The sequence below is a fragment of the Cicer arietinum genome, chromosome 3 (assembly GCF_000331145.2).
Source record: "Cicer arietinum cultivar CDC Frontier isolate Library 1 chromosome 3, Cicar.CDCFrontier_v2.0, whole genome shotgun sequence".
Taxonomy (NCBI): Eukaryota; Viridiplantae; Streptophyta; class Magnoliopsida; order Fabales; family Fabaceae; genus Cicer; species Cicer arietinum.
This window is the reverse complement of record NC_021162.2, coordinates 62056534-62067473: the sequence shown is the minus strand read 5'-3', so window position 1 is coordinate 62067473 and position 10940 is coordinate 62056534. Positions and strand designations below refer to the sequence as shown.

General features: G+C 33.5%; 2 protein-coding genes across 2 annotated transcripts in view; both read right to left on the bottom strand.

The window, feature by feature from the left end:
* Window positions 1-673: 673 nt before the first annotated feature.
* On the bottom strand, window positions 674-5027 carry LOC101510123 (riboflavin biosynthesis protein PYRR, chloroplastic). Its single transcript, XM_004492785.4, has 9 exons — window positions 4616-5027; window positions 4343-4477; window positions 3477-3576; window positions 3225-3350; window positions 2820-3133; window positions 2481-2600; window positions 2104-2349; window positions 1706-1831; window positions 674-1090 (listed from the first exon to the last, which is right to left on the bottom strand). The coding sequence occupies exons 1-9, from the start codon at window positions 4970-4972 to the stop codon at window positions 827-829; spliced, it is 1788 nt and encodes a 595-aa protein (XP_004492842.1). The 5' UTR covers window positions 4973-5027; the 3' UTR covers window positions 674-826.
* Window positions 5028-6752: 1725 nt separating this feature from the next.
* Window positions 6753-10940, bottom strand: part of LOC101509805 (uncharacterized) — a 4352-nt gene continuing 164 nt past the window's right edge. Inside the window, exons 1-8 of the mRNA XM_004492784.2 lie at window positions 10914-10940; window positions 10403-10426; window positions 9813-9918; window positions 9636-9704; window positions 8496-8989; window positions 7867-8128; window positions 7223-7431; window positions 6753-7091 (exon numbers count right to left, since the gene is read on the bottom strand). The exon at window positions 10914-10940 is cut by the window's right edge and continues 164 nt beyond it. Of these exons, the coding sequence (XP_004492841.1) occupies window positions 7025-7091; window positions 7223-7431; window positions 7867-8128; window positions 8496-8989; window positions 9636-9704; window positions 9813-9918; window positions 10403-10426; window positions 10914-10918 (1236 nt within the window). The 5' untranslated portion in view covers window positions 10919-10940 and the 3' untranslated portion in view covers window positions 6753-7024. The remainder of the gene's footprint in view (window positions 7092-7222; window positions 7432-7866; window positions 8129-8495; window positions 8990-9635; window positions 9705-9812; window positions 9919-10402; window positions 10427-10913) is intronic.

The following is a 10940-nucleotide window of genomic DNA, read 5'->3' as shown; positions in this document are numbered from 1 at the left end:
TTGTTACATTCATGTATATTGAGACCTCTTCAAAATATGCCTATATTATAGAAACATCTAAAATCTTAGCACACTTTTTATGCGGTGAAATTCTTCCGAGTCTCACCACTTAAAGAAAAAGTTTAAGAATCAAAGCTTACATGACTTAATTAGAGTTCCATTGTTATATATCGTCTGTGTAAACAATTTTACATTGTCAACACATCACAATTATTCATAGACACGACTTTATAAAGTAATTCTGTAAAAATCAAATATATCTAATAATTTAACAGTTGCAATTGTCTGACAATATAAAAACTTTTTATCCTAATAGTATATATGAATTAAATCCATTTAATTTACACCTGTGACTTTTATTCAATAATAAAAGAATGGATCAAAAATAGTTAACACTAACAGTGCTTAACCCATCCACATCTCTAATATATACTTCAAATCAAAATCAATTGCAAAACAAATAAATAAACAAAAGATAAAAGGGGAAAACACCAGAAAAGAAACCTAAAAGATCGTTGAATGAAAGTTTATAAACAAAAGGCTTGGTTAATAAATTAAATTAATAACATGGTAGCTTATATTTTAGGGTCCTTTTAACAAGGATCCTTAAAACACTTTGTTATGAAATCAACAAATGAGAAATATTTATTGAAAAAATATTGTATTTAATGAATTGAAAATCTTAAAATTATACTTTGCAATAAATACTTTCAAAATTTTGATTCGTTAACAATTTACTGTGTTTTTAGTATATCATATGTTGTACAACAAGTAACTTTGGTAATTCTAAAACAAAAATATTGTTTCTTTTCTCACTTTAAAAATACTACACAGCTAAACTAGGGGACTCACTTGATGATGATGATTCCTCAAGAAACACTGATCTCAACTTCATCAAAAGTCGGCCAAGATAATTCAAGCCTTCTCCATCTCGACCGCCGCCCCAAAAGAGATCGTGCGGAGAAGCCTCGACTAGAACAGAACCAGCAGTTGAAAGAAGCATAGAACTCAAATGCGGATATGTCGAAAACTTGCATTTCAGTGCCCTGTACATGACGTCGATCTTCATGTTATCCCAGTCAGGCCTTATCTGCAGGTCCCGTAAAATATAGTGATTCAATAATCTAAAAGCACATCAAATGGAAAAGAAGTAAAGAACCAATCTTATCAAACTGATTTTGACGTGTTTTGAAGTTTTGAAATAGCATATTCAATGACAAGAACAAAAATGATTTTTTAGAATAAAGACATGTTTAGATGAACAACATAATTAAGCGCTTATAACATAAACATTTCTTCCGAAATAAAATATAAGTAAAAATGGTAAGTGAAAAGTTGATGTATTTTGATTAAATTCTTAACCAGATACATCAACTTTTCAACTATCAATTTTGCTTATATTTCATTCTATAGGGAGTACTATATAAGTATTTATGTATAAGTTATTTTAATAATGAAAGATAAAATAAAGTCTAACTTGTTTTAATATAAGTTGTCATCCGTTTTCATAAGCTATCTTAGAGAACTTAAGGAAATAAGCTGAAAAAAAGCTTATGGACGTGTCATAATATGTTTCAATAAGTTCTCTCAAATAGTTTCACACTCTCACAAATGCTTATATCAATAGATATGCTTAAATAAGTCAATCCAAGCAGACTTTAAGACAAAAACAACTCTAAAGTTTGAAAACCACTTGGGATCATACCAGATCAGGACGCTGCTTTTGCATTGACCTTCCTATTCTCGCAGCTTCTTCTGGACTTTTTGCAGATTTGATCCTTTCCATACAATCCTGCGCAAAAGTATCTTCCACTCCAACAAACTTGTGTGCCTAGCCATCAAATAAAATTTATAAGCAATTCAATGATTTTTTCTGTCTTAACCCCTGATTCTCAGGGGAAAGGGCCAAAGGGGTCTCGGTAATCAAGAGTTTGGACGGCAGATAAGTAAAGTCTAACTAAAGATTGTTAGCCAGAGTTCGAATTCATTAGTCCTGATTGATTCGTTCTTAATTGAAACTCGTGAACCACTTGAGTCAAACCACTTTTTATTAGCAGTGCAATTATGTTGCAAAGGAAAAATAGAATCCAAAAAAAAAGGTACCTGGTAGTAATGCTCGATACTCAACCAAGTCACATTATCGCCATTTTCATCAGGCATTTGAATGGGATGAGGAGAGAAATTTGACAGTGCACCATAAGGATCCCATGTTTTATAGAAAAATATGATGCTGGACTCGTACGGCGAGACAGTAGGGTCAACAACAAAAGTTTCCTCGGGTGATGGAATTGTAGGTGCCATGTCCGGTAAGGGTTGAAGAAATCCGCTAACAAGCATATCCGGCCCAATCTGCATTATAATTTCCAGTAACACAACACCATCAAAAGAAAAGCGAAAGCATTAAATAACACGGAAGATTCAACATATGAATAAAATAGTCTCGGTACTTTGAAGGGAAAAGGAAATCAATTCTGACTAACCTGCTTATAGCAAACATCAATTAGATTTAAAGCTTGTGACATCTCAACCATCCCAAGATCACCAACAGGAGATGGTGCATTCTTTCCACCAATAATTTTAGGAGCAACAAATGCATAAACCTGACAGATTTAAATACCGACGTTATCACAACATATTATAAAATAAAATCAAGACAAGAAAAAGCCAACTAAGCAAAATCAATTCTAAATGGAACTTGTCTCCTATAATAAGTACAACCATTCAAACAAATGGAAAAGTATCTTAACTATGGTAATAAAAAATGAAACTTCATTTAAATTTCTCACATGGAAAATTAAAATGAAATCGCGAAATGAAACCTTGTGAATTACTCCAGATGAAATAGCAGATGCAGCCAATGTTCCTCCGCATTCCCAAAAAACTGAAAGATACCCCCGGTCATGAAAATACTCCATAAGATCACGGGGATTTAATATGTCAAACTCCACAACTTCAACTCCTTTAGATGCAAGCAGCTTCTGGAAACTCTTCCTTGCACCCCTCTGTGTTACAACTATGGTAGACACCTCAGACATGTCCCATAGGTTTGCTTCCTCAGGAAGATCGAGGGACTGAGACATTACAATACGGATCGGCATATGCCCGCCTCCATGTCTGGCCGTCAGTCTCGGATCTGTTTGAATTTTAAACGAGGGAATTAAAATTGAAAAGTTTGAGATATATACACACACACACTGTAATGACTATTGAGTGATGATACTCACTGTCCCTTCGAACTGTATTTCCTCCAACAATTATTGCATCGCTTCTACCTCGCAGCTCAAAAACTAGATTTCTTGATAGCTTGCTGCTTATCCACCATGCATGACCGGTGCTAGCAGCAATTTTTCCTGTTGCACCAAATGGAAGGTAATGAGGCGAAACAACGCAGCTAACTGTCTAATGCAATTTTGAGATTCTACACTGAAAACTCATGAAAGAAAGAACAATAACATGAAAATGAAGAGAATCCTCACCATCAAGGGTCATAGCATACTTGAGAACAGAAAAGGGAACACGTGAAGCAGCTCTACAAATCAAAGGGGCATTAACAAGAAGACATTCTTTCTGTGCATCCTGTAAATAAAACAAAACATGGCAATACATATGTGTAATGAAAAGCTGAAGGTCTCACTAACCACAATACATAAAGAACTAATAAATAATAATTTTTTATCAAAGAACACATCCTTCAATACATTAATAATTTTGAAAGCTACATTTTTCAACAAAAAACTTTTAATTCTGATTAGAGAAGTTGAACTTAGGCCGTGTTGGATGGGACTATTGGAGTTTATCTACTGGTTAAATCATTTATGAGACTGCTCGGGAGTGCTTATGGAAATAGTTTATGACATGTCCATGAAGTTGTCTTTAGGTTATACTCATTAACTCTACAGGATAGCTTATGAAATGTCCATAAGCTGTTTTTAGATTATATTCATAAACTCTCCATGATAGCTTATAAAAACAGCTTGCAGCTTATATGAAACTAATTTGACTTTTTATTTTATCTTTTGTTATAGAAATACTTTATACATAAACACTTATATGATAATCACTTATGCTATAAACGTTTAATTAAGTTGTTAATCCAAACATGGCCTTACATTCCCTGAGGTATGCTTAAATAGTACGCAAATCACTTCTATTTTTTAAACCAACACTCATCACTCTTTTTCTTGGGAAAATTGCACCAATCTCCCCTCAATATAAAAAGAGAAGTGAATGCAGTTTTCACATTTAGATTGGCCTTCACAAATTTTGATTTCAGCAAAACAACAATTCATTATAAAGTAATGTTTTTTCTTCTTCAATTGAAATAAAACACATTAACACTCACCTCTATAACCTTACTAGTAAGATCCTCTCCAAGAAGATCAACTTGCAATCCTTGACTTCTGAGTTCACGCACAGCGTTGCCTCTAAAATGTTGCAAAGGGTGTCTCATTCCAATAACAACCCTTTTGACCCCACCCTAGTTTGGTTTCATAGACAGGGTCATTTATCAACTACAAACACAAACTAAAGTCAACAAACCAAACAACGTTGCACTTGTGTGCAACAAACAACGTTGTTGTTAGTCACAAACACGAATTTGGAAAAAACGAAGAACCTGAAGAAGTGCAGACAAAGCAGAACTGTCACCATCACAGTCACCGGGTTCCATGTTTAAGTAAGCGGTGGAGCCACGGCAGCGCTCGCCGGCGGAGGTCACGGCCTGAACTTCGGCGGGAATGGTACCTTGAGCGTAGAGGTAGCCTTCGCCGGCGATGTCGCCGGTGGGAGTGGCGATGACGCAGCCGAAGTTGGGATGTGGAGAAGTGAAGCCGGCGGATTTGTCGGCGATGTGGGCGGCGCGTCGAATGTAGCCAGCGTCGAGCGCGTGAGGATGAGTGTCATTGGATGATTTGCATTTGCAGATTAAGGATGAGATTGAGAAAGTGTTGGCGATTGGAGTGAGACTCAGCATCGCGATTGCATAATCAACAACACCACAACTCTCGTGTGTTGTGAGAGAGTTCCGTTATTATTATATTTTTAAAATTAAAAGAATTTTTTTTTTTTTTAATTACATTACATGCAATTTCTTTTGGATGAAATCTCTATATGCAATTTTAATTTCTTGAAACTTTTCTTTTTAGAAGTTAAATTTTCATTTCATACAAGCAAATCTCTTAATCATTTTTCATTCTTTTAACTTTCAAACGCTCTTGATTTATTCCATATTTTTCCAAATGAAATTAATTAAAATTCAAAATATTCTTCTACAAAAAACACAGTAATTAAAATTTTAAAATAAATATTTTATAAGTATAATCTGAATAAGAATTGTAAGTATATTTTATATGTTAATTTTTTAATCATGTATGTAGTTAAGATATCTAGAACAAAAAATATCAAAATAGAAGTAAGCTATTAAAATATTCATGAATATACAGATAAATTACTACTTGTTGGTATTAAATAAAATAATATTTATTTAATAAATAAAAATATTTATATACGAATATTTTTACAAATATATACATATATCCATGAATATTGTGAATATCTAAAAAATATTAATTGGATTGTTGTAAATAATAACAACTTTTTAAAACTATATAAAAGACCTTCCTTTCTTTTGATATATAGGTTATCCACCATTCAATGGAAGAATATCCGCTCTCAATGGAAGAATACATGTTCAAGATGTAAGAATATATGCCTTGACGTGCAAAAAAATATGCTCAAAATGTAAGAATATATGCTTTAACGTGCAGATTTTGTACAAAATATTGGAGAAAGTTGGGAGAACGACAAATATTAACTAAAATATTATAATTGAAATTCTTAAAAGTTATATAATTTTTTTTTATAGTTTCACACGATTTATACATAGTAATCAATTGTAAAAAATTAAAATTACAATTTTCATAATATTAAGAATTTTAACTATAATATTTTAATGCATGCATTCCTCGCTGCTTTCAACATAAGTCAACAAATATGTCTTAAACTGAATTCTTAGCTATCAAGTGTCTAATTTGCAATTTGTTGACAACAATACTATTACCGACACTGAAGTGGAACTCTCCCAAAATTTACAAATCTTTCATCTCAATCTCCATCAACAGACTGATTTTTCGCCTTCGTTGGCAACTCAACATCACCAACAATCAGTACAATCATAAGAATGGATACCTCGCCTTTATTTAAGTTTTAGATCCAAATAAGCCATGATTGAATTAGTTGTTTTGTAAATTTGTGCATTAATATTTGATTAATCCGTAACTAATTGGTCACTTTTCATCTATTCATACCCAACCAATATATTTTTAAGCAATGCTTAGAAGATTATGTTCGGATATATTATTAACTGCAGGTAATGCCTTGTGATAAATGAGTGTTAACACAAGTATAATTAATAAATATTAACTTTTTTTACCGACACCAATACCAAATAAGTAACACCAGAAACATATAAGACACATTTATATAACAATTTTTGTATTACAATATTGTGCACAAGTAAGCTAATGGTTCCATTGTACGCTTTGCGCAAACACCAAATCAGACAAACAATTAGTTTATGTTTAATTAAACTTGAGATGCAGAGGTAAAAACACATCTCACCATCAATTGGATCTCATCTCTTTTCAAGTATCATTCATATAGCATTATCTTTTGTTTTTCCCTTGTAAGGCATTAGCATCCTCACATTTGACAAAGCTGGTAAACAGAACCATGAAAATTTGAAGAAACGATAATGTCACCATCAATGAAGAGTGAAGCCATTATAATAAAGTTGAACACTCAAAATACAGTAATACACCCATGTAACATAATCTCTCATGCGTACGGAAAACATGCAAGCACCACGATACACGAGGGCACGATGATTTGAACAAAGTCTACAACGAAATAGATTATTAGTACCAGGCATATCAAATTTATGAGAATTCGATTCTAAGAAAGAGGATAGGTAATGGTACAAGAGCTTAAGACAATTAATATCTTCGGCCCTGAACCTCTGCTACATTCATTCCTCCTCTTCGGCCTCCTCCAGCCAATTAACAAAGGGTTCGAGTGCCTTGACAAAGGTTTGCCTGAACCAGTTCAAAATAAGCAAATGTAAGTAACAAGTATATTAGCAAGACTATTGACAAACAAAGTAAGGAGAAAACTTTATTTGAGATTAGCTTATTGCGTAAAAAAAATGTTCACAAAAACTGCATACCTTCCTTTGGGGTTTGTTCCTTTACGGAACCAATGAAGAATGGTATCCTCAGCCAGCACATCCTGTTCATAAAGAGATCTAATAATCTCAGGGAATAGTTTCATCAGTTTAGCATCCTCATAGCATTGCATCTGAACTTTGTACATCAGTTCCAGCTCAAGTTTTCCACTGGTGCAGAATGTATTCAGCAGTTCTGCCCAAGTTTTTACCTTTATCATAAACAAAGTGATGTCATCAACAACTTTAACAAAGTAAAACACTGCACATATTGGCATGAAAACTGAGTGGTTTTCTTGATAACCAATCAGATGGAAAATCCATTCACTAAAAATTAACATAATCATATAGTCAAACTGCACATACTAGAGCTATCTAATAACACTACCCACCAACCCATAACATGTTAAGTTAACCCCGTCCACAATCATGCACAGAACATCAGCAAACCACAGAATGCATTACAGTTAAGGACATATATTATGGTTGAGGACACCAGATAACTTGACTCAACATAAACATGAATTTTCTATACATTAGTTCCTCATCAATAGCAAACCAATATACACAAGATTTAGAATAAAAAGGTATAAATCTCAATGCAAGCAAATACAAATTGGCATTGATGCAAAATAACTAAAAGATACCTTGCGCAGGGCTGCATTTGCATTCTGTTGCTGATTTTTCCCTGACCACTGCACAGCATCCATTAGAACATCCCATAGGACACGCACAATCTCCGTGTCAGGCAACTTCGCATCTCTAACACGAAGCTTCACAGTCTCAATGACTTCAGATATATCAGCCTCCTCTGTTATCTGTGTTGTTAAAGCAGACTTCATTTCCTTCAGTGTCACTTCAAATATTTTCTTTTCATTATACTCCACCAAGGCAGTTAGTCCTTCCTTACTACAAAGTTGACAAAGAATGAACAGATATAAGTTGCATCATAGTTAACAGAATAATAAGAAATGATAAAACAGTCTTCCTGTCTTATTAAATATCGAACTATTAAAAATGTCAAATAGAATAGCAATTCAATTAGTTTAAACTTGCATGTCTGTCCACCCAAAAGGATATTACTTAAGATTGCATGGATCAAGTACCCAAATATTACATTAAAATTAGTCTAAGAAATAAATCCTTCACAAAAAAGTTCTCCAAGGTTGTTGGAATTGTCAAAAGCTATTGGCCTAGACAGATAAAATCAACCATGAGATAATAAACATTTTGAAGTATCATCTATAAAGGGTTTAGGGTTTAAAGTAAGATTTACCTGAAATGTTCAGAGAAAGACTCGTTAGATCTTTTTGCAGGGGGGAAAAAGACCAAAAGATTATCCTCTATTTTTCCCCGTTTCAGAATTGCAATCAGATCATCAAGACTATTGTCAATCAAATACTCCTTAAAGAAGTCAGTTATAAACGTCAGAACTAGCCCTTTGGCCACAAGGTTATCTTTAAGAAGTGGTTGGAACACAGTCTCCGGTGGGAGACCAGAAAGCTTCTGGGAGAAAGCAAGAGCTGTGAAGATTGCCAACTTTTTCCTCTCATTTTCCTCGAAAAGCTCCAAGGACTGTAAGAATCTTCGCATGACATTTTCAAGGTTCTTGATGAGGAAGGGCCTTCTACGCAAAACCTTCTGTATGTAGATCACAGATGGTAAGATAACTTCACGTGTTGCCTCATACTCTATTATAGAATAAGGATGCCGTTCCCCCTCATCAGGCTTGGTAGTTCCAGGTTGCGTCCGGCCCCCAGTGAAAATAACCTACAGTAATGGAACATCCAGCATAACCGACCCGTAAGACATTAATCAACTGACAGTAGAAAATCACTACGCATCGAGGATGATCGCCTAACTGATACTTCGATATTTAGTCAATGGAGTAAGAAAATTTAATGTGTATTCAATGGATTATTTTGTTCAAAACCTTAGAATATGATCATTGGTCCATTTTATAGGTAATAAATTTAAAAAAATTAGCATTTAAGGAAACAATGGCCCATGATGCTGAAGACTGATGAGTGTTAAGACTAGTCTCAGATTCCCTGGAAGAATGGTAAACAAGGAGTAGAGAAATTCTTATTTTTTTTAAATCAAATAAAATATATGAACATGCTTCAGGTTATGGGCTTACGGCAATGCCTAGAAGGTTTCTATAAATAGGAACATATCAGAGAGAGAGAGAGAGAGAGAGAAATAAATGTTAATGCAAAAAACTACAGGTTTTCAAATAGCAGACACCATTAAGAATGCCAAAATCTAATACCTATATAGTATTACTATAAAGATACCATAATAGAATGGGTTCCATAATAAAATGATTTATGCATCTAATTCTCCTGTAATCATATTCGAAGGTGTCAAAAACAGATTATGCAATGCATATTTCCTGCTGGTTTAGGAAGCTTGCCTCAAAAAAGGTGTCACCGTATCTTGAGAAGTTGAGGTCAGAAGATTCAATGCTTTTAGCAATAAGTTCCTGCAAACATAAATTATTAAATAAGTTTCCCAACACAATCAAAGCATGACAGTGAGCAATACAAACAATAAACAAATTATTTGGATGTAAAATGCAATGATAATATACCAGATCCCCAGCATTATCCAAATAAATCTGGACCACTGCATCAGCAAATGCTGCAGGGTCCAGAGGCGCCGCAATGTTCCGTTTGCGGGTCTTAATCCGCGTGCCACTGGTGATTAATAAAAACAAAATATAAGAATCTCAAAACAGATTGGGCGAATATAAAAATAACCCCATAAGATAAGTTGCATGGAATAATTAGTTAATGATATACAGACACAAACTAGACAAATTAAAAAAAATAACATGATAAGATAAGCTCCATGGAATAACTAGAAACTAATATACAAACATACCAACTGAAAAATTACATAAAGATGAATGCATAATAGTTAGCTAATATGAAGAAGAGAAAAGTCCTATGCACTTTGCATAATAGGGTGCAAAAAAACCTAAGCCATTCACAGAGAACAAATAACTAAGTGGGTTCCCTGTGTTAGTGGACTGTCGTCATTAACAAGCAGTTCATAAAGCTGACTTCGTTCTTTTAATAACACTATTGATACTGATGTTAGCAGATTAAAGAAATAGTTTTTAATTTTCCTTCCTTTAAAATGGCATAAAAGAACAAGGCAAAGGAGAAAAAGACTAACCCGAGAGTGGGTTTCTCCTTGGAGCTGCAAGAAAAACAATAAAGATTAGAAATTTAATATGAAAGTTAAAAACTAAACAATAATCAACATAAATGTTTATTGAATTAAACAGATTTCAGTAAATAACAATAAAAATAAAACTAAATTTCATGAACTGAAGTGATAATCGATTAACACCAATCGTAACCTAAACATAAATCATTAAAAAGAAAGAACGAACATCAAAAGAATAATTTTTTAATCAAGAGAAATTAGGGTTAACCGAAAGGGATGAAAAGAGATTCTGGATCTAAGAAAACCTAATCGACGATAATTTTGTAGATCTACAAAAACCTAATCGACTGAAAGGAATAAAAAAAATAGCTTTTTTTCCGCAAAACAGATGGGAAATTCTGACAGAGATCGCATAGCCAAGGCTTAGGTCGGCGAAACACAAAACCAAATCAAAAAAAATAAAAAAAAATAATGATAATAACAATAAATTAGAAGAAAAAGGAGTATAATATGATACCTCATAAACTAAGACGATTTGGGATCG

What these genes read in the sequence shown, in the direction of transcription:
- LOC101510123 (XM_004492785.4), bottom strand. Translation starts at nt 4,972, where the DNA reads ATGCTGAGTCTCACTCCAATCGCCAACACTTTCTCAATCTCATCCTTA. An exon ending in TTACTAGTAAGGTTATAGAG is followed by an intron (nt 3,577 to 4,342) that starts GTGAGTGTTAAT and finishes TTTTATTTACAG; the next exon opens with GATGCACAGAAAGAATGTCT. An exon ending in AAAAGCAGCGTCCTGATCTG is followed by an intron (nt 1,091 to 1,705) that starts GTATGATCCCAA and finishes CGGGACCTGCAG; the next exon opens with ATAAGGCCTGACTGGGATAA.